The sequence below is a fragment of the Equus przewalskii genome, chromosome 22 (genome assembly GCF_037783145.1).
Source record: "Equus przewalskii isolate Varuska chromosome 22, EquPr2, whole genome shotgun sequence".
In the NCBI taxonomy this organism is placed as follows: Eukaryota; Metazoa; Chordata; class Mammalia; order Perissodactyla; family Equidae; genus Equus; species Equus przewalskii.
The window spans coordinates 36,311,690-36,338,346 of record NC_091852.1 but is presented as its reverse complement, the minus strand read 5'-3'; the positions used below and the strand labels follow the sequence as shown (position 1 = coordinate 36,338,346).

Here is a 26,657-nt window from a genome sequence, read left to right as displayed (position 1 = left end):
AGCATATGTATTTTGCCAGGACAGGCATTTATTTTCCTATCGTGGAGTTAAATGTGTAAAAGGAAACTTTGTTAATATCTGGATTCCCAGCATTTTTAAAAGGAGAGGGCAAAAGCCATAGAAGTTAGTTTAAGGTTTTGACAGTCCAGAAGAAAAGAAACAGAAGTGACGGAAAATAATGCCAAAGGAAACCAATAGTAAATCTATATTGTGTATTTGAAAAGCAGTAGGCTTTAAAGAAAATACAAGGCTAGAATCAAGGGAAAGAAAGATAACATAAATAAGATATATAATCCCAAGAAAAGAAATTTCAGTTTTTCCTTTTGAAGCCATCATTTGTACAGGCTAAGATTTTGTATTTTCACATCTTAAGATTCTTAAAAATTTGAGTAGAATTGGCCCTCTGTATCTACGGTTTCGCATTCGCAGATTCAACCAACTGTGAATCGAACAGCCTACCATGGTTTCATCTGTACTGAACCTGTACGAACCTTTTTTCTTGTCATAATTCCCTAAACAATACAGTCTAACAACTATTTACATAGAATTCACATTGTATTAGGTGTTATAAATAATCTAGAGACGATTTAAAGTATACCGGAGGATGAGCATAGGTTATATGCAAATACTGTGCTATTTTACACAGGGGACTTGAACATCCGTGGATTTCGGTATGGCGGGGTGGTCCCGGAACCAATCCCCTGCGGATACTGAGGGATGACTGTAGTTGCACCTTATCTGATATTCAAATGTTCTTTTAAAGCCTTTAATGAGGCTTCAAGTTGACTTAGAACAAATTTTCACAAGGTTCCTTTTACCCAGGAGAATGGCTGTGTGCATTAGCACCTAGAGCGGGTCCTTGGCTGGAGGACAAGATCAGAGTAGAAGCAGACTCTCCGATGATAACCAAGCTTCTCCTTTCTCTTCTTTCTGATGGAAACTGGAGAACCAGTGGCCAATAAGGCCCCCAATTCTTGGCATCCAGGCAAAGAGGATTATAGACCTAAAATTCAGGGAAGGTTAATTGGGAGGGAGGTGTAATTCTGAGAGGCAGTATGATAAAATGAAAAGCATAGACTTTAGAGTCAGACAGATCCGAGTCCAATTTCTAACTCAGCCACTCACAAGCTATGTGACCTTGGGCAAGCAAATTAGCTTTCTGGGCTATAGTTAAAGTTCCTGTAAGATTTAAATGGTATGTCATGTGCTTTGCTTGGCACAGCATCGGGCATGGTTAGCGCTCAATATATGAGGTGGATTATTTTATTATTCTTATCATTACCGTGATGAAAACTTTAACTCTTTCTTCTTCCTCGTAGAAATACCTAGCCTCTATATCCTTTGGGGAAGGGTCAGAAAGGCAAATAGCTTCAGAGTCCAGGCTGTGTAGGTAATGAAGGAGGCCAGCTCAAGGCTACAGCGACTATTCAGCTCTATGAAATGGTTACGATGCTGGAGTGCAGACCAAATGTTGCAGATCTGATTTTTCAAAAGATATGTTGTGAATGGGGATTTTTATTGGAAATATTATTTTCAATACTGGCAACTAATTGAAATTTTTACAAAACCATCCTATGTATACCAAACAAAAGTTGGCAGTAGGATATATTTGGCTGGAGGGTTGCTAGTTTGCAAGCTCTGCTTTAGAGGCATGAAAATCATCTGGGAAGAAAAAACTACATAACTATACTCTGAATTATAAAGAGAAACTCAGAGAACCCTTGGGAAAATAGGAGGCTAAACCTCCATGGCCTTGATGAAACCATTCTATGTCCACACTGCCTAAGAGACAGGTTTTAGATGAGCATAAAATATTTCTCTGGATTAAACAAAGAGCCCGTGCATGATGAGTGTCAGTGTTCCTCTGACCTGGGGGGAACCTACCTCCTTCTAAGCGCTCATCTTCTCAGCATGTGCCACCTATGCCTGTCCCAGGACAGAGCTTGGGGAAGGAAAAGTCAGGCGAAAGAAGAGCTGTACGTGCTCTACCATTGAGTGTGGCTTTGCCTCAACTAGTCAGCTGTGTCCTTTACCCAATACAAGTAAATCGTTGCTACCTCTATTCAAGAAAAGAAAAAGAAAAAAAAAAACCTTTCTTCCCCAGCTAGGTCACACGAACATCAAGAGTGGAAACGGCTGCACAGACATTATATCGTTGGCTCAATAAAAGACTGTCGCATGCATGGATGAATCAACATTTAACAAATCTTTCTGTCAACCAACAGTACTACTGAGGTTTCTGCCTTAGGAGCTGAGAGTCACCCAATGGGAAGAATTCCTCTCCCGTCAGGAGAACCCTAGGGGACAGAGAGAAGGACAGTTGTCAAGTATAGTGGAGAACTTGGGACGGCATAATGCTGGTTATGTTCTTTCATTTTAATGGGACTTCGGCCACTTCTTCCCAAGCTTCCCCAACCCCCTTTCCCCCTTTCTCCCTTTCTCTGAAATATCTGTTTGTTTCTTTAAATCACCTGTCTCTACTGGCAAAGAAACTAAACTGGTACTCAAGTGCAATAGTAAACCTACATGCACATGGGACTAGCCAGCCGCCAGTTCCTGGCCACTGTGTGACTGCTACAGCTTACAGGTGCAGTAAGTATGCACTTGGCATTTCTGCAGGAATGGAAGTGGGGTGCCTTAAGTTTTAAGGCTGTTTATTGTTGGCAAGGTTTTCCACTTGTATTTTCTTTTATAGTACAACTATTTTTAAGTGAATGGAATGTTCTGTGATAATTTGGTCCCAAGGGAGGGAAATTTACCTCAGGGACTGAAACACACTTAGTAATGGTGAGAGAGACTAAGAAAATGAATAAATAATCCAAATCAAAAGAAAATACTTTAAACTCTTAAAGGTTCTTAAAAACACACATACAAAAAGCGTTCTCACTTAATAAAGATTAAAGAACACTGGACTTGGAGCCAGAAGACCCGGGTTAGAGTCTTGGTGGTTCTGCTACTTGCTGGGTGAGAGACCTTGGGTAAGTTACATGCCTGCTCCATCGCTCAGTGTCTTCAGAAATAGAATGAGGAGACTCAGCTGATGATCTCCAAGGTCCCTTTCAAAGTCATTATTTTGTGATTAGCTTTGCGAAGAGCTTCAAAATATCTCCTGAGGGCCCTGAATTTGTCTTTGCCTCTGTGTTCTATTAACCACACAGATCATTTCTTGCCTTTCTCTCCAGATTTCTCAGATTCTTAAGTATTCTCCTGGATCACAAGTAGTCAGCTCACAGCGAAAACACTTTGTTCCTTCTTGAGTTGAGCTCCTCAGGGCAGTCTAACCAAAGAGGCGGTAGAAAGGACAGGTGGGGTTTATTACAGTAATTTTAGGTGCTTGGGTGGATTTTCCCGATGCTGGCAAGCAGCCCTTCCTAGGCATGTTCCAGGAGAGTCTTTGGCAACCATGAGTGTGCTAAAACTTGGGTAAAATTATGTTCATGGCTCAAAATCTAGAAGGTAGCTGATGCTTTAAATTGTTTTATTAAGGATTTGACAATTAAAGTAGCTCCAACATTTAAAAAAAATAATCCCTTTACCTAACTTGATATTTCCTTGAAAAATGCCAACCAGCCAATGAATAATTACTTACTAATTGCCTTTCATATTTGGGTTTGATTTCTAATATGTTTAAACAATTATATGAAGTGTGTTAAGACACTCAATTTCAAAAAGGCTTCCTCAATTCTACTTCGCTATTTTAACTTTTTTTTTTAAACCTAAGGCAAAGTTTCAAATCTTTCAAATTTCTCATATACTTAAACCTTACATTTCAAGTTTCTGGGAAGACTAGCATTTTATAGCCCCAAACTTGATAACTATATTAATTATGGAGAGAGTTGAACTAATTAAAAATATGTCTGAAGATCATCTAATTTAACCTTGGAACATCCTGTAGGAGCAAACACTCTCCAGAGCCATTTTCTAATACACAGTGAGGAAAGAAACAACATCACACTGGAATCCTGATTGATATTTATGGCCTTTGGAAAGCTCGCATTTTGGGAGTTTAATCCCAGGAAGGATCTAATGCCTTCAGCAATGGGAGTTCATCCAGAGAATCTGGTTGATATACTAAACCAACCAACAGTTACCGGGATGGAGAAGATTCTGGGTAGATCTGGGCCATTTCCTAAGCCACAGTAAATAAAGAGTGGGTGGCAGAAAACCCCAAATTCTAAATTATTTCTAGCTTAGTATCATAAAACAACAAAAAAATTTAAACTCACATAAATGGACTTTGTTTCACAGCCTGAAGGAAATGAGAACAAGGCCCAAATAAATTAAAAGATAAGAAAGACATTTAGGATGAATAATTTATGTGATTTAGAAAGGGCTCCGTCATCAAGAGACAAAAATAGTCAACAGAGAGATTTATTGATTTGTTGACCCATCCATGCAAAAGTCTTATATGCAACTCAATATAAAGAAACTAAAGATGAGTAAGATATGGTCTCTGCCAGTAAGGAGATCTCAAGTGAATCAGCCAGATGGTCATGAAAATTAATATAAGACGAAGGAAACAAGAGAAAAACAGGTGCAAGAGGTGGGAATGGATATTAGTTACCCTGGGGAGTTTGAAGGACTGTGAGTGCTGGGGAAGAGGGTGACCTGAGAACTGGACCGCAAAGACTTCCCACTTTGGCAGAACTAAATCACAGCGCTTCTCCTACCTGCTCCCACTGCATCCTGTACTTATAGTTGTTAGCAGAATGCCTAGCCTTAGCAGATGCTCAATAAATATTTGCTCAATGAGTGAATCTACAGTACTTAATCTCTCTAAACCTCATTTTCCTCTATAGAAATGGGAACAATATAACCCTGCATGGGTTCATGTGAGGATTAAAGGAGATAAAATATATAAAATACTTACATAGCACAGTGCCTGCACAACAGTGCTCAATAAAGATCAGCTCTTATTATTATTAATAGTAGGCATTATTACCTCTATTTTTACAGATGAGAAAAATGAAGCTCAAAGAACCTAATAGATTAGTCCATGGTCACACAGACAGTAAGTTTAGAAGTCAGACTTCAAACTTGTATCTGACTGAGTCCAAAACTGAAGCTCTTCCTCCCATCTCACGCTGCTCCTGATTATGCTTATCTGTGTTTGAGCCTCGTCCCCCTAAGACTGTAAGCTCCTTGAAGACAGAGATCACGACATTTATCCTCATAGCCCCGTAGAGCCTAACTCAGGACCGCACGACAGCCCTATTTTAAAAATTGATTGAAATTCTCTGGGCCTCAAATATTTCAAATGTAAAGCGGAAGGATTAAACTGCAAGATGTTAAACTCTCTTTTCAGTTTCGAAATTGTCTTCTGTGAAATCACTCAGTGAATGAAGTAGCAGGGTTAATACAAAATGCAGCTAAACGAATAATACTTTGTGAAGAATTTACTATACTAGGGAAAGACCTCAAATCCAAGCTCATTTCCCTTAAAAAAAAAAAAGGAAAGATGTTCGACTTCTGGCCTGATATCACTATCCATTCATCCAGCATATATGCATTAATGATCTGTTGTATGCCGGTTTCTAAATCAGCTTTAATAGATACAAATACATAGGGTCAGAAATGACTTCTTGAAACAGTAGTGAATGAATGGGACACTCACTAGACTAATGGGTTAGTCATATTAACTCTGTCAAAGCATGAGATCAGGTCCCTCGCACAGCTAACACAGTCTTTAGATTTACTCCACTGAGATTTGAATCTTTGTACTACATTTAAAAAATATCTTTCTTGAGATAAAATTCACATACTGTAAAATTCACCTACTTAAATTATACAATTCAATGGTCTTAGTATATTCATAGAACTGATTCAGAGAACTGTGAAACCATCACCAAAATCTGTTTAGCCCCCAAAAGAAACCTCAAACTCATTAGCAGGCATTCCCCATTCCACTTCAACCCCCAGCCCTAGGCAACCACTAATTTACTTTTTGTCTCCATAGAATTGGCTATTCTGGACGTTTCATATAAGTGGAATAATAGAATATGTGACCTTTTGTGACTGGCTTCTGTCACTTCGCATACCGTTTTGAAGATTCATTCATGTTGGAGTGTGTATCAGTACTTCATTCCTTTTTACTGTGGAGTAATGTTCCATAGTATGGCTAGACCACATTTTATTTATCCATTCATCAGTTGATGGACATTTAGATTGTCTCTGTTTTTTGGCTATTAAGACCACTGCTGCTATAAACATCTGACTACAAGTTTGTGTGGACATAGACTTTCATTTCTCTTGGGTATACGCCTGGGAGTGGAATTGCTGGTTCATATGGTAACTCTATGTTTAACATTTTGAGGAAGTGTCAGACTATTGTCCAAAGCACCTGCACAATTCTGCACCACAGTTCATGAGTCACATACACATAGCCGCAAAGAATGGCTATTTCGTGTGAATGTTGCAATAATTCTCATGGGATCCTCTCTTTAGTAATAGAGTGATTCTCCAAAGTGAGAAACAGTAAATGGGGGAAAAATAAGGCACATTTTTTTCTTTAACTAAGCTTGCTTCAGAAAGCTGAAGCTATGGGCTCCTTGAGAAGAGGCCGTGAGTCCTGTTCACCAGAGGATAGCCTAGTGACCAGTAGTAAGCATTAAATATTTGTTGAATGAGTAATAGGCCCAAAAGTCACTGTGAAGTAGGGATAAACTATGCCCCAAGAGAAGTCTGGACTTTGCCTTGGCTCCTGGGAGGTAAACTCTAAGCCCTTGTAATTTCCTGACCAATAAGAGTGTCTTTGTTTTCTGGGGAACTTGGGCCATGCCAGATAGTCTGTGCTAACAGTATGATTTATGGTGAGGGCTTTGGGCCTCATGGTATCAATTCAACCTCTGGAGGGGCTGGAGCCTAAGGTTAGCCATGCAGGTGGTCCACCACGTCTATGTGTTCAAGGCTCAATAAAAATTCTGGATGCCAGGATTTGGATGAGTTTCCCTGGTTGGCAGTACTCCATGCATATTGTCATACATTGTTGCTGGGAGAAGTAAGCACATTGCACACAACTGTACTGGGAAAGGACAATTGGAAGATCTGCCCTTGAACTCTCCTGGACCCTGCTCTGCGTACCTCCTTCCCTTGGCTGATTTTTATCAGTATCCTTTTGCTGTAATAAACTGTAACTGGGAATATAACAGTGAGTTCTGTGAGTCTGTCACACCTGAGGGTAATCTTGGAGAGCCTGAACTTGAAGTTGGTATCAGAAGTGAGGGTGCTCTTGGGGAATCTCAAACTTTGTAGTTAATAACAATGCTGGAACACTTTTAAAGATGATTAGGTAAAATTTAGCACATTCAGTATTTCTACAAATGGACCAAAGAATTATTCATGACACAAAGCATCATGGGATAAATCAAGAAAGTTGCCAAATCTGGGTAGAGCTTTCATTTAACAGAACATAGAATTCCTAGGCCACAGAGTTCTCTATCTGAGCTATCCATAGTCATACCTCTATTAATGAGGAGGAGTCCTCATGATACTATGCCTCATTATTAACATACCTTTTCCCAGAGGAAAGGGTGATATATAACAGAAATAATAGAATTTGAATTGTAGCTGTACCTTTTTCTAGTTGTAGGACCTTTTATGAGCCTCAATCTCATTTATAAGGTGGAAATAATAAGGATATCCCAAAGAATTGGAACAAGAAGCACACGGTGATATGCAGAGTGCACTCTGCAAACTATACAGCATTAAAAGTGATAAAATTTGAAAAATCTTTCTAAATTAGAATCACTCTGCCTTCATCCTACTTCACTGAATCTTTCTGGGAAAACAAAATCAATGATTTTGTCTTTCCCAGCCCACTTAATTTCAAAGGAAAAATTAAATGGATATAACTTTTCAAACAGTTTTTCCTATGAAAGCTGCATAAAGAAAGGTCTCCCACCTCACAAATTGAATAGCAAAATGGACAAAAAAATCCAATGTCGCAGAGAAACCCTTTCCAAAAGTAGAGATGATACATGAATAAACAAAGGACCCAACTGGGGTGTCAGGAAGGGAACATTATGAGGTGAATGAGTCTCTAGGAATGTCACTTTCTATATCTCTTAGCTATTCACAGAGAGAGGGTACCTCAAGGAACTTCAAAACACCATACACTAATTTGACTTCAGTTTTTCCTAAAAGCAACAAACATTTAAGTTGACTTGTCTAACTGGTACATGGTCATAGAAAAAGTTAACCTGACAAGTTTTAATCAAACATAAATAGGCCTATAAGTATACAAACTTAATGGAACTCACCTTTTGATTGTGAAGACAGAGTTAAGATGGAGGAAGAAAGATTATAAATTCACAATATTATGTGGCAGGTAGTGCGCTGTATTTACATTATCTTCTCATGTCTCACCACTGCCCCAAACCAATGCCTGACACTTCTCCTATCTTCTACAGCCCAGTGAACAGCAGACTATAAACCTGGGCATCATCTTCACCTCTCAATTTCTTTCTCCTACTACATTTAACCAACCACCAAGCCCATGGATTCTGTCTCCTGATTTGTTTTCAAGTCTCTTCTTTTCATCTCACTACCAATTTTTGCCCTGTTCCAATCCACTGCCCTCACTAACATTGAGCACTTTTTCTAAAATATATATCTTATCTTATGTTTCATCTGCTTGAATTATTTCAGTCGCACTCTTTTCCCCTCTGTAAGTGCCCACCTTCTTAATGTAACATACATGTCTCCTCATGACATAGGTCCTGACAACTTCTTTAACCTTCTATCTCTTCACTCTCCTTCTTCAATTCCAGGCACTAATTAGGTCTTTCCAGCTATCCCCTCCTCTGAACATTCCTTGATCCCACATCTCAGTTAAATAGCCCTCCTATTTACCGCAGTCTAAATTTCTCCCACTGTGACTCCCACATACTATTCAAAAATATGTGTATGTATATATATATATATATATATACATATATGTGTGTGTGTATAGATGTATATGTTTGTACTATATACAAATAAAAAGGCATGTATGCTATTGTGGGTTGAATTGTGTCCCCCAAAAAGATATGTTGGAGTTCTAAGTTTCACTACCTGTGAATGTGATCTTATTTGAAAATTGGGTCTTTGCAGATATAATCAAGTTAAGAAGAGGTCCTACTCACTTAGAATGGACTCTAATTCAATATCACTGGTGTTCTTGTAAGAAGAGAAAGCAGAGACACCAGGAAGAGAACGTCATGTAAAGACACAGGGACACACAGACACAGAGGGAAGTTGGCCACATGAAGATGGAGGCAGAGATTGACGGCCACCGTGAGAAGCTAGGAAGAGGCAAAGAAAGGTTGTACCCAGAGCCTCAGAGGAAGCACGGCTCAGATGACGCACTGATTTTGGACTTGTAGGCTCTAGAACTGTGAGAGAATATATTTCTGTTGTTTTAAGCAATCCAGTAAAGAAACCCACCATGTAAAGAAATTTGGGCTTTCTTTACCCTGAAGCAAAAGAGTGCAATTGAAATGATTCCAGCAGACAAGAAATGAAGTCAAATCTTTACTTTAGAGAGAGCCCCTCTTTACAGTGGGGAGAAGACAGGACAGTGGCTAGAGTGTACTTTCTTGGATAGGGTGAGGGGAATGTAGCAGTGAGTTTAGTATACTTTCCTGGATACTTGTCATAGCTCCCCTCAGAGGGTAGGTTCTGGGAGGGCAGGGATTGTGTCTTTTTCTGTTCATTCACTTATTTCCAGTATCTAGCACCCTGTTAATTCCTAAGTAAATATTAGTTAAACTATTGAATGAATGAATGAATTTTTCATAATAACCCTAACAAGGATATCATCCCTGATGGAAGAGATCTTGTTCAACTTTGTATCCTCAGTACCCAACATATAGCAGATGGTTGAGAGAACAAATAAACAATGCTCAGAAACTAAGTAATTTGCCAAAATCCAACTGCAAAGTAGTTTATTTCATCTTTATCATGCAAAGGGGAGAAAAAGAAAGACTGTGCATTAAATCTTTTAAGCAATACTGTGCTTCCATGTGGAATTAGATTACAAAACACAGAAGGAAAAATGGCCAACTCCTCGTTTCTGACATCACCGCCTTTAGAATAACTGGTAGACGTTTGATACTATTGACTTAGGTCACAGACAGAGATGGAGAAATAATCATGCCATTCAATTCATTTCAAACTACTCACCACAGGAATTATTAAAAACGGAAAGATCTTTGTTAGAAGTATGGTTCGTTTAATGTTGCCACAGTATAGACATCAAAACTCCATGATCCAATTTATTGCTTGTTTCTTTTTTGTATTATTCATTTTAAAACAATGTTACATAAGGCATTACTTGAAAGGAATGCTCCTTTACCTTTTTGAAATGCCTTATTTTCTGAAATAGCGGTAAGCAATATTATAAATATTCAGATTCATTACAAAAGAGCTTATTTATAATTGTACTATGTCTTTTTGATTTATGTATATTAGGTATCAACTGATGAATTTCATTAATTATAAAAATAAAACACAATTTCCTGTATTTGACTTCAAAATAACCTCAAAATTATTTTTAACAGCAGCATATGTTCTATCTGTAAACTTATACTACTCTTTTTTTTATATATTTAAAACAGAAACCAGGTTTGAACTTTACAACAAATATAAATGGGGTAAGTTGGATAATGAAAATTAATGAATAACAGCAGTACTAATCGAGCTGATCCTATTTGCGATGGCTCATTAACTCCATACAGGATGCAATTCACTGCCCTGGATCAGGAGCTGATAATGGTGCCACGTGGAGCTATTAGCAAAAGAAGATTGCAATAGGAAATTAACAGGTCTATTCATTCGTTGAGAAGTCAGTATCCCCTTTTGTGTGTATAACCACATTAAACCATGCACTCACAAAAGCAATAAAGAGGAAAAATTCAAAGACAAGAAGTAATTTGGGTACTACTACTTCAAGCTAGTATTTATCAAGCCCATAGTAAGCACTTTAATGCATTTGATGACTTAATCCTTACAGCAATCACACACATTATCCTCACTTTGAAGATGAGTTAACTGAGGCTTCAGAACTTGCTCAAAGTTGCACACCAATGAGGGGTGGAGCTTATATTTAAACCTAGGCAGTCTGACTTCAGAGCCTTTGCTCCTAAGTATTCATACAATGATACATTGCCCGGCTAGCTCTGCCTTATCTCTAACTTCATCTAGTCCAGAAGGAGAAAGAGCAAATAGAAATCCCAGTGTTTCTCAGTCTGAGATGCAAGATGGGGAGAGACAACACAATGACCTGCTGGGGGCAATTATCAGATTCTAGAAGGGAGGGAAAGGGAAGAATGTGGTTTGAAAAGATACATTCACTAAACCTGTTGTTTTCATATATAAATAACAGAGTTAAAGCTGGACAAAATCTTGGCTCATGGGATATGCTGAAGAAATAACACAGGGGGCATAGTTAAAAAAATGTTGATAAACATTGACATTCTCTGACCTCTAGTCTGCCATTAACTAGCTGTAAGATCCTGGGAAAATCACACAACCCAGAGCAGCAATATTTCTTGGGGCTGGACTAGATGCTCTCAAAGGCAGAGCTTTCCAACTGCGGGTCTGTGAAGCACTGTTAGTGACAATTTCTGTGCTCTGGAGAAAAAAAGAAAAATAAGTACAGGGTAGTGACTTGCTCATAAAGCAAACTATAATCAATTTTAAAGGATTGTCCTTGATTCTGAAATCAGGTTCTTACAACTTTCTTGCTATTAACATTTCAATTATGAAATGATGACGGTGAAAGTACATGATAAAAGGTCTCCTTTCTTTATTAGTGTTCTTAGCAGAATAAGAAGTTGGTTACCTTATTTCATTCTGTAAACCTTTTTGAATTGTTACAGGGTTATGAAATCCCACATAAGGAATCACTACTTTAATATATTTTGGAACTCAAAATGTTCAGGGTACTCTACATTTCCACTGCTCTCTACAGTTTGTGAAGCATCTTCACATGAACTCTGTCACTTGGTGCTCTATAGTCTGAGACAATCTTATTTTCCACAGATTGAAAAATAGAATTTAGGAAGGCTAAGTAACTTAACCAAGATTACACAGATCACTAAAGAAGAGCCATATTCCAATCCATGTCTTTTGACTTTAAATCTTGCCCGCTTTCCAATCTACAAGTGGTTCATAAATCCAAACGATAGGATGATAAGGAGAATGTTCTCTATATAGAGAACTAATAAATTTGAATTTCTAGGTGATGGGGCCTTAGAGTGGTATCTTTTAAGAGCTCTCCAGGTGATTCTGGTATGCAGACAAGTTTGGTACCAACACTATTTAACATCTAATGGTACCTGCCTCTGTCTACCCAGCCTCACCAGAAGGAATAGGAGCTTTGGAGTCAGACAGAACTGGGTGACTCTGGGCAAGTCCTATAATTTACCTGAGCCTCAGTTGTTCATCTGTGAAATGAGGATAATGCCATGAAATATGTAGAATTGTAAATATTAGGAAAAATACAGTCATGTGTCACTTAACAATGGGGACACATTCTGAGAAATGCGTTATTGGGCAATTTCATTGTTGTGTGAACATCACAGAGTGTACTTACACAAACCTAGATGGTATAGCCTACTACACATCTAGGCTATATTACACTAATTTTATGGAACCACCATCGTACATGTGGTCCATCATTGTCTGGAACATCATTATGTGGTGCATGACTGTACATGTAAAGTGCCTAGATCTGGTAGTCACTCAAAAATGGAAGCTATTTTATCACTAGTATTAATATTACCACTGCTACCACGACTACTAGAATGAATACACTGCCTAGAATGATTCTCTAATATTACTGAGTATGAATAAGGTATCTATTGTAAATAGTGATGATCCTAGAATTTTCCTGAAGCAAATCCACAACAAATACAGAAAACTCATTCTTTCATGACCTTGGGACAGTCTCCAGGTCTCAGTTTCCTCCTCTGTGAAACAGCAATATCTGTGAATTGCTAAGCTATCTCCTGGCTCAGAAAATCTAAGACTCCATAGCTTTAATTAAGAGTTCAAGGCCCACAGACTTTTGAGGAAGAGGTTCTTAGTGGAGTATTAAACAGGTATAACTGAAATGATTGTACTTATAAATGACCAATCGCTGTAGTTATGCTGTCCTTTTTATAATCAAGGCAAAACTATGTCCAAAACTAGATATTTACTTCTTTATATTTTATAATTTGTATCTACCTAGCATCAAAAATATTTGAAGAAACTTATAAAAACTTAGGAAACTTAGGGGCTGGCCCCGTGGCCGAGTGGTTAAGTCTGTGCGCTCCGCTGCAGGCGGCCCAGTGTTTCGTTGGTTCGAATCCTGGGCACGGACATGGCACTGCTCATCAGACCACGCTGAGGCAGCGTCCCACATGCTACAACTAGAAGGACCCACAACGAAGAATATGCAACTATGTACTGGGGCCTTTGGGGAGAAAAAGGAAAAAATAAAATCTTTAAAAAAAAAAAAAAAAAACTTAGGAAACTTATAAAAAGTTATAATAAGAGAAAAAGCCAGAGAAAGAGCTAAGACTCCCCAACAAATGGAGCAGAAATGGAAGAGAAGGGAAATAGGGCAGAGGAGATGATTTTTTCAAAAAACTAGGAGAAGCTGTTTATAAAAACTGCATTTTTCAGTTAGCCTTAAGATTTTTGACAGTCTTCTAAAAATCATGAAAATATGGCTTTTTCTTAATGTTTCTTACCAAAGACTGAAAATACTAATCACCAGTATACAGATATAACTTAAATAAAGGATTTTTTTCTAAGTAGAATGGAACTTATGTATTTAAACTCTTTTGAGGTAAAAGTGAGTGCTTTTCTTTGGATAGCTAACTTTGGGTAATCATCTTGCTATCTTCTGTTCCTTCCCTCCTTTTAATATAATTCAAGTAGGTTTTAATCATGAAAACACAGGTTATTAGGGTAATGGTAGCAAGGATCCAAAATTATATCCATTACAAATTCATGTTAAGCTGTAGCTTTTGATCCCCTGGGCAAGATTAATTTGATTTATTGCTTTCTCCCCTCTGCCCTAGTTATAATCAAAATGAAAACTTCTTCCTGGTTTTAGGTTTAGCATCCTTTCTGTTCCTGCTGTCACTGCCATGGCCCAGGCTCATGCTTTGCCTTAACTTGGCTGCTCTGAGCCTCTTTTTCAGCTGGCCTCTTTGCATCCAGGGCTTTCCTCTTCAAGCGTTCTATAACTGCAGTTATATTAATCTTCCTACAGCAGAGCTATGATTATGTCTTTTCTCCACTAAAACTCTTTCTTGGCAACCCACTGTTCACCATAGTCCTGTCTGCCATTTGAGCCTCCATGATTTTCTCCCAAACTACCTCTCTGTTTTTCCTGTGTACCTGGGGAGTATCCTGCTCTCCAGCCAAACTAAACTATTTATTAGTGCTTAAACACAGTCTGAGTTTTTCCATCTCTTTTATTATACTGTTGCCTCTAACAAGACAAAAAAACAAATAAAATAATAATAACTGGTCATAATTTCTATATATAAGAACATTCTTTTCAAATATCCTATAGTTTACATTTGCCCCCGAATCTCACAAGCCACACTCATAAGAATCTAAGTTAATGAAGCATACTTATATTTGTTACCAAAAGTCCAGCACTGTCCCTCCATATTTACTCTCTATAAAATTTATTCTTTCACTGCTGAGATGGGATTCCCTTTTAGTTGCCAAGGTATATGAGCCAGCTGGCAGGATTAGTCCAGGAAAAAAACATGTCACGTTGAACTCACTTGCAACAGAAACAAAAGAAACCTAATTTGCTGATCTGTCTTGTTTATTTTGGTTCATTCATCGGTCTAATACAGTACAAACAACTTTGGACTAGATATCGGGGGACCTGGAATTTAGTCCCATTTCTGCCATGACCAACCACGTAACTTTCAGAAAATCATACACTTGTTCTGATCCTTGTTTTTTTTCATTTACAAAATGGAAATCTGTCTTGCTTTACTCAAGCAGCATACATACATACATGAGGAATTATTATTTTAATTGCCATTCCCTACAACATAGCCTTTTTCTATATCTGTTTTACAATTTTCTGTTATTCCTAAAGCTTTTGCAGATTCCATAATTCCATTTCAACACCACTGAGAATCCCAGAGAAGGAAGCAAACCCCACACACCATAAATGATGTTCAAATGCATTGCTTATAGATCACCTCTTAGACCTTTCCTAGCTTTAAAACAGTGAGATTCAATGTTCAAATTTATCTGAAATTCACACATCTCCTGTACAGAAAGAAACCTTTAGATATGTAAAGGTCATCTCCATCCGCCAATCTGACAAATGCTTGGACAGGCCACAATTTCCTTGTCTCACGATTCTAAACCTCATGAAGATTTAGTACATTCTGCCTCCCTCTCAAATACATAAAATCTTGCAGGACATCTCACATCTCTTGTAGTAATTCACACTACAGTTATTCCTTTTACATCTCAATATAGATTTAGATTTTAAATAAACGCAAGAATTTAAAACAACAAATTACTGAAACATATTTTATGTTAATTCTTATATTGCTAGCTGTGATATTAGAGATTCTGAAGAAAGAAAAATTTCCACCAACATCTTCTTGGGAGAGGCAAAGTTTCTCAAAATGTCTGCTTTGTGAGATATAAAAGTATATGGTTATATTTCTTTTCACAAATTTTATATTAATGATATATTTTTGCTGGCCAGATAGCCAACTGAGAAAAAAAATAAGTCAGGGTACCAATCTGTCTCTTTAATAGGAGCTGGGTTTCAGAGCTGTAAGATTATCTGAGATTTTCATCAAGGAAAACAGATCCAAAGTCAACAAAATTCATTACCCCATCATCTAGCTGGTGTTGGGGGATGGGAGGGAGAGGCGTGTCAGCCTCAAAAAAAAATATACAGTTAAGTATAGCGCACATGAAAATATAGCAACTAGTTGCTCTACAAACTAGGCTGGTCACCCTAATCCTAAAAGTGGACTTTAAAATCAAGATGGCAACATACCAACTGTCCATCACCTTACCAACTCTCCACCCAGTGTAGACATGGATAAATTGATACCAGAAATCAAACCTCTTTGCTATCCCTGTTTTAAAGATTTACCTTTTTGAAATCTGAACTAGCTGACACTTCCATGCCTTTCTCTACAGTTTTTCTGAATTTTCAACAAAATTACAGGTACAATAAAGAAGCAAATAGTTCTGCTACAGTTTACTTGGAGATTTTAGAGCCAATCTCATCTAAGCAATTCTGAAGCTCTAAGAAAATGAAAATTGATGCCTCCAAATACACACACACACACACCACATTTCAGGGACAACCAAGGTAGAGGTAATTTCAGAGTGTAGTACAAAAATGATACACAATATTCAAAAATTTTTATGCTTCCATATTCAAGTGAGACTCAAGGAAAGGAGAAAAACCTCTAGCCCATGTTTTCTTAACACAAAATACCACTCTTGTCATTTTAACTGAAATTAAACCTCAATTTTCAAATTTATCATCATTTATAAACTCTAGAAAAAGTAACAGTGATTGGTTCAGACAGGAGGACTACACAAAGATATTAAACCCTCTGGAAAAACAGCATGAAAAGAAGCCAGCACTTACTTGGCATAAACCACTGATGCACATATCCAAGGATTCTGTGTAGCAACGCGTCCCATCTAAGACTTTAGGTGCCAGTTCAACAACCAGGGCTGTCCCTTTGGCCTGGCACTTGAGTGAACATGGGTTGTCGGGGTCGTTAGACACTGGAAGCCATTCATAAAACTGGCCATGGTGCTTGACATCATTATGAGCTGAACATTGCTGAGCTCGGAAATCCCCTGCTTCTGGTGGGCAGTCCTGGAGAAGAAGGTGGGGGGAAATAAAGCACAGGTTAAGAGGGCGCCACACGGAAAACTGAAGCAGCTATGTGGTCTTTAAAGGTCCTAGAAAACAAAGCAAATGTTCTGTCATTACAGATGGACCCTCCATGTCATCTGAAAGGTCATATGATTATTTGGCCCTCAAAATCTAGAGATTTGAGAAAGTAATCACCTTGAAATATAATCTGGTTGAAGTTAAGTGGGAGAGAAACCAGCCTGAAATATAGTTTTTCAAAGATGTTGATTGGTCCATGGATTCCTCCACATTGTAATATCTCTTTTATTTCCTTATGATTTAAGTAGATCTTACTAAAGTCAAGGGTTAGTTGAAAGTATTGCTGTCACTTTCAGTTCTGATACCAAGAGCTATGACATAACTTTATTTTAGCAACTAGCAGCAAGAGTTATGATAATTTCATTCAAAAATTTTCTGTGGGGTTGTTCATGAGTTTTTTTCTAAAACATTATACTTAGGCTGAACAGTATCTAGAGTTAAATTGTGGGACAAAAAAGACAAAGTAGCATTTATACCTGAATTTCTTTGGCTTAAGGCAGCATGGCAGAGTGGAAAGTGACAGACTTCCTCCTCAGATGTGAGTGTGGCTGCAATCTGGTGGGTCTCTCTGAGCCTAGCTTTCCTTGTGTTTAGGGCAGAGGAGACAATCATACTCAGCTCTCAAGGTCATTTTGAGAATTTCTTGAGATTATGCCAGCCAAACACTGGCACACGGAAGACAGTACATGTAGCCATTACTATGATTATTTAATGAAGCCACTGAAGAGAAAGAGTTGGAGAATTAGGAGATTCTCTGAATTGGAATTTGAAATCATACTGGCAGAGACCAGCGGAAAACAACAGTGTTTTAAATATATATTTTATAAATGGAATTTTAAAATGTAAAACTATAACTAACAACAGCTATTATCTAATGAACGATAAATGTTAGCAAAAGCAAATAAGATTTAACTTCAAAAAGGCAAGTATCACCTAAGCCTTGGAAAGGATTTTGGATGGGTCTGCTTTATTTTACAGGTGCTCAGATTGGGATATACTATGGAATATTGTAGAATATCCATCTGTGGAAAGGCTTTTAGGACAATTTTTAATCTTAAATAATGGATTTGCATGTGGCCGTTAGCAGTTCCTGATTACTACATTATCATCTTTAAGCGTTCTCTTATACCAGATTTCTTTCTCTGAGAATCTATTTACATTTAAAGAAGCATTCTAAGAATAGCATGACCCTATTTTATAAACTGGAATTCTTGACTCTTTTCTCAAATTTCAATGTAACTATAAGTAGCATATAAGGCTATATTGTTTGGGGGAGCATAAATTCTTTCTAGGCAAAATGGGGTATAAACAATTAAATGCTTATTTAGGATGAACTTAAAATAGCTCAAAATACAATATAAACTTTTAAAAGCATTTTATTGTTAGTATTATATGTGTTCTCAGAGAGAATAAAACATAGTAAAGGAAAAGGACAACTTATATATCATAGGTATAGATATATAGGTACCCAACAAAGCTTAAGCGATTTTGAATATTGTCTGAAAAAAGTATAATTAAAATTCATTGCTATTATTAACTCCTTAAATGATAGGCTATAGTTTAAAATCTTTTTAAGGATCAATTAATGAATTAATAAGTGTGTATTCTACTTTCTTTGTTGTGATATTTACTTATTTGTTGTGAGAAATGAAACAAAAACCACAACCTGCAAAACCATGCTATAAATCACAAAATGGGTAAATCGTATGACAGCAATACAAATTATCAGAACTTAAACGTTTTAACACCAGCTCCTGTCAGACTATGTGTTCCAAGACAAGCACACAAACAAACTGATTTAACATGAATTCTTCATGGACTTATGTTTCAAAGACAAGACCCCAACTTGCCTAATTTACAAATCTTACCAGTCTCTTCCTACACCTCACTCTCTACCTTCTGTCTTGCAATAAACCTATGACCAACTACAGCTCCCAAGCTCCACACGTCCTCTTCTCTGGTTTCCCCCATTTGAGACATTATAGAGACTGTCAAGGTGCTTCTCGCCCTTGTTTAGCAAGTTTAATGAAACCAGCTTTATATGATCAACAAGTTTCCCTGGCGGCCATTGCATGGGAGCTTCCACAGTTGAACTGATCGTTTAATTAATAATGTTTAAATAAAGAATTTTCAGTTGCAAAATACCTGTCATCCCAAGTCACTCGATTACTCAGTAGTACAGAAGAAATGCAGAAGTGGACTCAATGAAGCGGAACATTGAGGAAATTGTTTAGAATGGTCCCAAATCCCCCTCATAATTACCTTTACTTCCTTTTTCTATAAATAAAAGTGAATCAGCTGTAAGGGAATTCCAGGGTCAGGCTGAATTGCCTCCGCATTAAAGTAATAAGGGTAATATGTAATTAAGAGACCTCTTGGTATGAACCAGCGATAATTTTCTGCATTTATCTAAAGCCAAGAAAATAGTGTCAATTACATTTTTAAATTGATGTTACGTTATCTTAGCATAGACATAAAACTCTTACAGAGTGTCCTATGAGTTCCTTCTGTCCAACAGAATGTGTTGAGTCTTCTCATCTTTACTAAAAGAAGTAAGACTCAAAGGCAGTTAAAGGTAAAATTAGAAAAAAATGAAGTAAAAATGTTAAGACTTTTAGAGTTGTTTTTTCTGTGACAAAAACTAGTAAACATATTTAGACACACCGGGGCCGGCCCGGTGGCGCAGCGGTTAAGTTCGCATGTTCCCCTTCTCAGTGGCCTGGGGTTTGTCGGTTCGGATCCCAGGTGCAGACATGGCACCACTTGGCACGTCATGCTGTGGTAGGCGTCCCACATAAAAAGTAGAGGAAGATGGGCATGGATGTTAGCTCAGGGCCAGTCTTCCTCAGCAAAAAGAGGAGGATTGGCAGTAGTTAGCTCAGGGCTAATCTTCCTCCAAACAAACAAACATATTTAGACACACCATAGAGAACCAACAAACAGTTTCTGTTTGCAATTCACCTGCATCTAATAACGGCAGAAACACCTGTTACAGGTTTTATGAACTTTCACAATTGGAGAAATCTGAGAATAATAATGCTTATGCATATCTTTACTCACTTTTAATACCACTGTCTTTCCTTCTGTCCATATTTTTGTAGGGGTGTTAAAATATATTTTGTTGAATCGAGAATGCACTTAAAACCTGGAGTTCAGAGTTGGAAACTGAATTGAACCTTTTTAATGTTTGAATTTATTCATACTTGGCAAAATGCAACTTCCTGTTTTAAGAAAAAGGACTTAAGAGGACTTATAAAACAGGTTCAGAAAGCTTCTTGGACATCAAATAGCTCTTACAAAATAACATTTTGATGATTTAAGTGTAAATGAATCAGAAACATATGAACAAAGTTTTCCTCGAAATACACGTTTAAAAATTAGGGGAAGAAGGATTTGGCAAAAGCTTCTTTTGTTGAACCCAAAACATCTCAAGCATAGTTCAAGACACTCACTGAACCCCTGATGCATCTGGGATCACCCATTTGCAGGAGTGGAAACAAAGTCACAATAGTCTCTTGTCCCACAAGTATCATAATGACAATTACAATAAAATAACTATCTGTATAGACATTTGCCATGTACAAAGTTTTTAGTTTTAATTATAATTTGGTTCATGAAACCACTATACCTCCTAAAAGTCAGATTTAGAAACTGATGCCCTAACTACTTTGAAAGATATTTGACATCTTATTCCAGGCATCATCTTTGAAATATCAGTTTCTGGAGAGATGTCTAATGATAATACAAGTCATCAGTTTTGACCACGAGAGATGGTTTTCCTTAGGGTATACCGAATGTAGAATGTACTGAATACATACAATGTGAGATTTCCTCTCTCAAAAAACCTTAGTGGTAGGAATCATGAGTTTTCAATTGGGATATTTAAAACTAAGAAGAAAACAAATGAATTATTATTTATATATTTATTCACTGAATTTGGCTCATAAGTAGTAAGGGTGAAGACAATTAAAATTACTGAAAAATTAAAATTATTGGCTATTTGAACTAAACAGATCTCCCACCAAGAACCTGGCAAAAAACCTGGTGTGGGAAGGATGCACTGGACTAAAGATCCCCAACTTCCATCCTCTCATATCTCTCCAGAAACATCATCAAGTAGATATGGAGCAAAAGAGAACAGTCTACTCCTTTCCGCGGCCATCTGTCTTTTTCCAACTAACTATAATATGTCTGTGGACTAAAAATTCTGTGTCAGGCCACTGATCTAGGACTTCCTCACTCGGTAGAAGTATATTTTATTTAAAATAGTCGATGATCCTATGAATTACTGTATTTAGCCATTAATACAATATAAAGGCTTTTTTCTCCACATTTTAAGCACTTAATCCTAACAGAGTCAGGGTTTTCTTCTTTAAAAGCACAAAATAAAATCTGACCTTTTATTTGCTCCCATTGTAATTCACAAAGTCCATGAAGTTCTGCCATATATGAACCCAATTCAAAACATTTTCTGGTTAATCAACTAGCAGTGGGAAAGATAAGATGGATCCCAGATGTCCCCTGATGATGACAGGTGGATCAGATTACACTGTGGGACAAAAGAGGGCCAGGCTCTCCAGAGTTTACTCATTGGGTGAAATGTAAAAGATCCTATCTCCGCAGCCAAGGTGGCAGCATCTGAAAAGTCTTTACAACAATTTTGAAAAAATATACAGAATATGGATTCAGGGTCAGGAGAAGCATTACTTTTTCTCTCTTTTTAAAGCAGACATTTTCCTTCCAGAGGGACAGCCCTCTGCTTTACCTCTGTCCTTAAATATTCAGTGGTTGGCCTTTCCCGCTAATTTTGCTGTCTCACTGAACTTATTACATCAGTGCATGGTGTAAATAGCATATTCTGATTCTAGGGTTTTATTTACCAAGGGAATATTAATACCTGAGAGTATGAAGAAAGCACCGGAAATTATATTTAGGTAGCCACATGAACTGTAGGTTTCCTGTCCTTCTTGCATTTCTCTCTCTTGCAACTGTTCTCCTAAGTCTCATATCTCCCTTCCATCCCTCCCTAACCACTGGCCCTCCGTAAAAGTTACTAAGCAAGAAAACACAATTAGAATTGCTTCATAAGACATCTACTCTATCCTCCAGAAATTCTGGGTTGCCCCTTGATGGTAAAATCATATATAAAAATTTACTGGGGGCTTGCCCCGTGGCCGAGTGGTTGGGTTCGCGCGCTCTGCTGCAGGCGGCCCAGTGTTTTGTTGGTTCGAATCCTGGGCGCGGACATGGCACTGCTCATCAAACCACGCTGAGGCAGCGTCCCACATGCCACAACTAGAAGGACCCACAACGAAGAATATACAACTATGTACTGGGGGGCTTTGTAGAGAAAAAAGGAAAAAAAATAAAATCTTAAAAAAAAAAAAAAGCCTACGATGGCTGTGTCTGTCCTGAACATGTACAGACTTTAAAGAAAAAAAAATTTATCAGCTACTTGATGGACTTCGGAACATCTTATTAGTTCCAATTTTATGCTCAAAATATTAGGAATCCTCAATGTGTTGATGGTGAAATAGGAAAAGATTACTGTAAAAGTTTCTTCCACGATAAATGGATGGAGGCTCTGGAAAATATACCCCCTACAGCTCTTAAATCTCTTAGCATTCTTAAGTAGATGGTGGGCTGCCTCTTTTATATATTTTTGTCTCTATTACTTGGCTTTCTACTACTTTTATTCAAAGTTAAAAATGAAACCACTAAACAGTAAATATCCACTGAAGCAATCCAATCTAATATAAGATTTTGTTCTCAGAAACATAATCAATGTTTCAGTCTCTATTTCCAAATCAGACCCCCTCTCCTGAACTCCAGACTTATATATACAACTGCTTGCTCACCATCTGGCTGTCTAAAGACATCATAAACTCATCATGTTCAAATCGGAACTCCTGATCCTTCCCACCCCCTCAAATCTGTTTGCTCTACAGGCTTCACCATCCCAGTCAATGTCAACTCTGTCCTTTTCAGGCCCCAAATCTTAAAGCAATGGTTCTCAAACTTGAGAGTGCATTTGAATCACCTGGAGGGCTTGTCAAAAATACAAGGTTGCTAGGGCCTCACCATCCAGAGTTTCTGATTCAATAGATCTGGGGTGAGGTCCAAGAATCTGCATTTTTAACAAGTTCCCCGCTGACTCTGATGTTGCCTATTTAGTAACCACACTCCGAGAACGACTGCCTTAGAGTAGTCCTTGACTCCCCCATCCAATCCATCAGGAAAAGCTGATTCTAGATACAATAATATGCCGAAACTGACCACAATCTAGTCCAAGTCACCATCACGTCACTTGCATTACTGCAGTAGACTTGTAACTCATCTTCTTTCTTCCCTCCTTGCTCTCCAAGAGACTTTTGTCAACACAGCAGCCAGAATGATCTTATTAAAACATAAAGCAGATTGTGGCACGTTTCTGCTACAACTCTACAATGGCTCCCCATTTGACTCAGAAGAGCCAAAATTCTCATCTCAGACAGAGGTAAAGATCTGGCCCCATCACCTCCTATTGTCTTCTTTATTCTCTTGGCTCTAGCCACAATGGACTCCCAGCTACCTCTTGAACACTCTGGGAACACTCTTAAGTTAGGACACAGGCAGTATTTATTTCCTCTGCTGGGAATTATGACTCCAAAGGGCTAATTACCTCATGTCCATCAAGTTTTCACTCAAATATCACCTTCTCAGTGAGACCTACCCTGCATATTATATGTAAAATTGCAATACCCACTCCCACTGGTGATTCCTCTTTATCCCCTCAACTTTTTTTTCCATCACAATCACTTCGCGTATGTCATATAAGTTACTTATTTACTATTCTCAGTTTTTATTGTCTGTCTCCTTCCATTAAAGCATGAACTCCAAGAAGACAGGGACCTTTGACTGTTCGGCTCACTGTAATATATCAGTTCTCAAATATTTGTCAAAAGAATGAATGACTAACACATTGAATAAATGAAATAGAGCTCATGTTTTTCATTGTGGAAATGCCAGTTCTGTTTTCTTAAACCTTGCAGGATATCTAAATCTTGAGAGCTTTCTAATTGATGAAATATCTAATTTTTTCTTCTTGCTTTTTTTAAAATATAAATTTACAAGAATACTTGTATGTTTCAGACACTAGGAAAATTGAGTTGGGATTCTTGCCTGCTTTCTGAATAGGCAGATTGATATTTCTTTGTCCATGTAAACAAATTTAACATGGAAATATTAAGAAACATAAAATGTGCTGAAATTATTTATTATTCAATAAATAGCCAGACATGTGTAAATTTTATATAACATGCCCTATAAAGTGCTAATATTAAGATATCAAGCTTTATCCCCAAATTTTTGGCCACCTGCTTATACTAACATCAACATCCTCATGAAAAGCATTTATTTGTAAAAGACTGCTGGCTGCCATGTGAAATGAAATTAAACATAGTCCCTGCCCTGTCTAGACAGTCTGTGCAGAGACAATTCTATTATATTTCAAGAGCATAATATTTGAATCTCTAACACATCACTCTGAGTGCAAAGAACAGAAATTGGGGTTGATTTTGGAGGGTGGTGCCACAGTAGGTAAAAGCCATTCTTGGCTCATTCTCTTTCCTTTTTGAAAATGCCAACAGACATTCTTGGGACACTATATTTTCACATATATATTTAAAAGTCCTTGTTTTTGTTCTCTTTTTTCCTTGTGTAAAAGATTTACAGATTTTCTTTATTTTCCTTCCAAACTGTCAATACTTTTGGAAAATAACATACTTAAGAGAAATAAGTGTCCACAAAAATTAATCATTAACCATTTTAATGCCTTACTATGGATCAGAGTCTTGTTCAATAAAATAACATCTTTACAGATTTCTGACCCTGTAAAATAACATGGAACTCTCTAATTTATTCAAGCTTTGGGTGTGCCTACTAAGTGAACACTGGTTTAGGTATATTAAACAGCTCTAAACCAGTCCAATGTGTTTATTCAGGTCCAGACATAGATTCAAAATGTATAATATAATAAATCATTAACCCCACCCCACTTACTGTATTAGAGCTTGTCATCTGAAAACAAATGCTTTGCCTGGCTAGTTTTTAATGTCTCCAGGCATCTGAGAGCCGATCTAAATAAAAACATTTAAAACATTTAGTTTTAAAAGTTTGGGTTTTTCTCCCTTTGGGTAGCTTTTATTTCAGTGCTTTTATTTTTTTCCTTTGAACAACGCAGATTTTTGGAATCCAATTCCCCAGAGGTATTTGTAGGACTGGTTGTAGTTTGTCATGTTAGACTCTTAAATTCTCTCAATTTCGAAAGTATTCATTCCTTGAGGCCCTTTATTATTTTTAGTCCCTTTTTTTTGAATTAGCTCCAATTTAGCAGTATCTTTCCTTAAATCAGCATTTCTGACTATTTACTGTTTTTTATTACGGTCTAAAATAAATGTCCTTCCCCTCAAATTAGCATATTTGAAGTGGTAATTTGTAATCTTTTTTGGAATGTGGCATACAATTTCATTTTATAAGTACACAATTATACAGTTTTTTGTTTTCAGACTGCATTTACCAAAATATTTGTGGTGGAGAGTCAGGTTAGAGGAAGCATGGGTATAAGGGAAACATTTTAGCATGTAAGTATTTAAAGTGTTACTACTGCTTGTGTCTGTTGCGTAACAATTGCATTATGTTTCTCTACATAAGTGGGAAAGGGTAATACATTTGCTATATTACAAAGGAGTAAATATGGAGACTGAAGTCACCTTCTGGAATATGGGCTGCTTATGCCAGTCACTTAAAAGAAAATGGAAAAAGACACTGTCTAGAGCAATTCAAACACTAATACCATGTTAGACAGTTACGAGAAGACCCTAGCATTCTCTCTTCGTTTTCTCTCCCTCCAAGTCTATAATCAACCACACGATGTTGCCTGATGGCTTACCTTCTTTTTGGCTGTCACTGATTCCTGACAGCTGTCTGTTTTCCTGGCACTGTATCTAATCAATGCTCCTTTTTGGAGGCATGTAATACACTACCATAAATGACTTGAGCTGTCTCTGGGCACTCTTTAGATATGATTTTTATAGCACACAATTTAAGGTTCACTGGGTCAGCTCCCGCAAGGCTGAGGTCAGACTTCTCATTTGAATCACTAGTCAGTCAGTTCATTGAAGTGTGATTGTAGGACTGGAGGTGCTTCTCAACTGGGAGAAGGCACCAGCTCTATAGGTGAAAGAGAACTATATCTATTTTCCAATCAATGGAATGGGATAGAGTCTCTTCTCAGCTGGATTTCTCTCTGGATGGTAAACTAATGCAAATCATGCTGGCAAGAGACAGGATGTTCCTTTGTGTTACATTACTTTAGGAGAAAATTAAGTGTTCTCACACGGTCCACGGTACCAGTGAAGATTAGCCGGGTCTTTCCTAATAGACTTTGGAATAAGGGAAAAGAGGTAGGTTCACAATGGATAAAATAATTGAGAGTTTAATGACCCTCTCTCTCCCTTAACTAGTCTCTTTCCAACTTCTAGATCAGAATTCCTATTTCAGACACCCAAGTTCATGGTTAATACTATAAAAACTGATCCTGCAGAAGAAGCATCCTCAGGTTTCTGGAAGCTTCATCACGGGTATGGTGACAAAATAATTTCCAAACCAAACGTTAGAACTCGTGCTTGATTAATTTGAGGATACTTCTGGCAATACCAAGAGAATAGTTGAA

General features: G+C 37.5%; 1 protein-coding gene across 6 annotated transcripts in view; it reads right to left on the bottom strand.

The window, feature by feature from the left end:
- Positions 1-26,657, bottom strand: part of ADAMTSL1 (ADAMTS like 1) — an 858,582-nt gene that overhangs the window by 267,878 nt on the left and 564,047 nt on the right. For all 6 annotated transcript variants that reach the window (XM_070589758.1, XM_070589759.1, XM_070589760.1 and 3 more), the window contains one exon: positions 16,631-16,867. In XM_070589758.1, the coding sequence (XP_070445859.1) occupies positions 16,631-16,867 (237 nt within the window). The remainder of the gene's footprint in view (positions 1-16,630; positions 16,868-26,657) is intronic.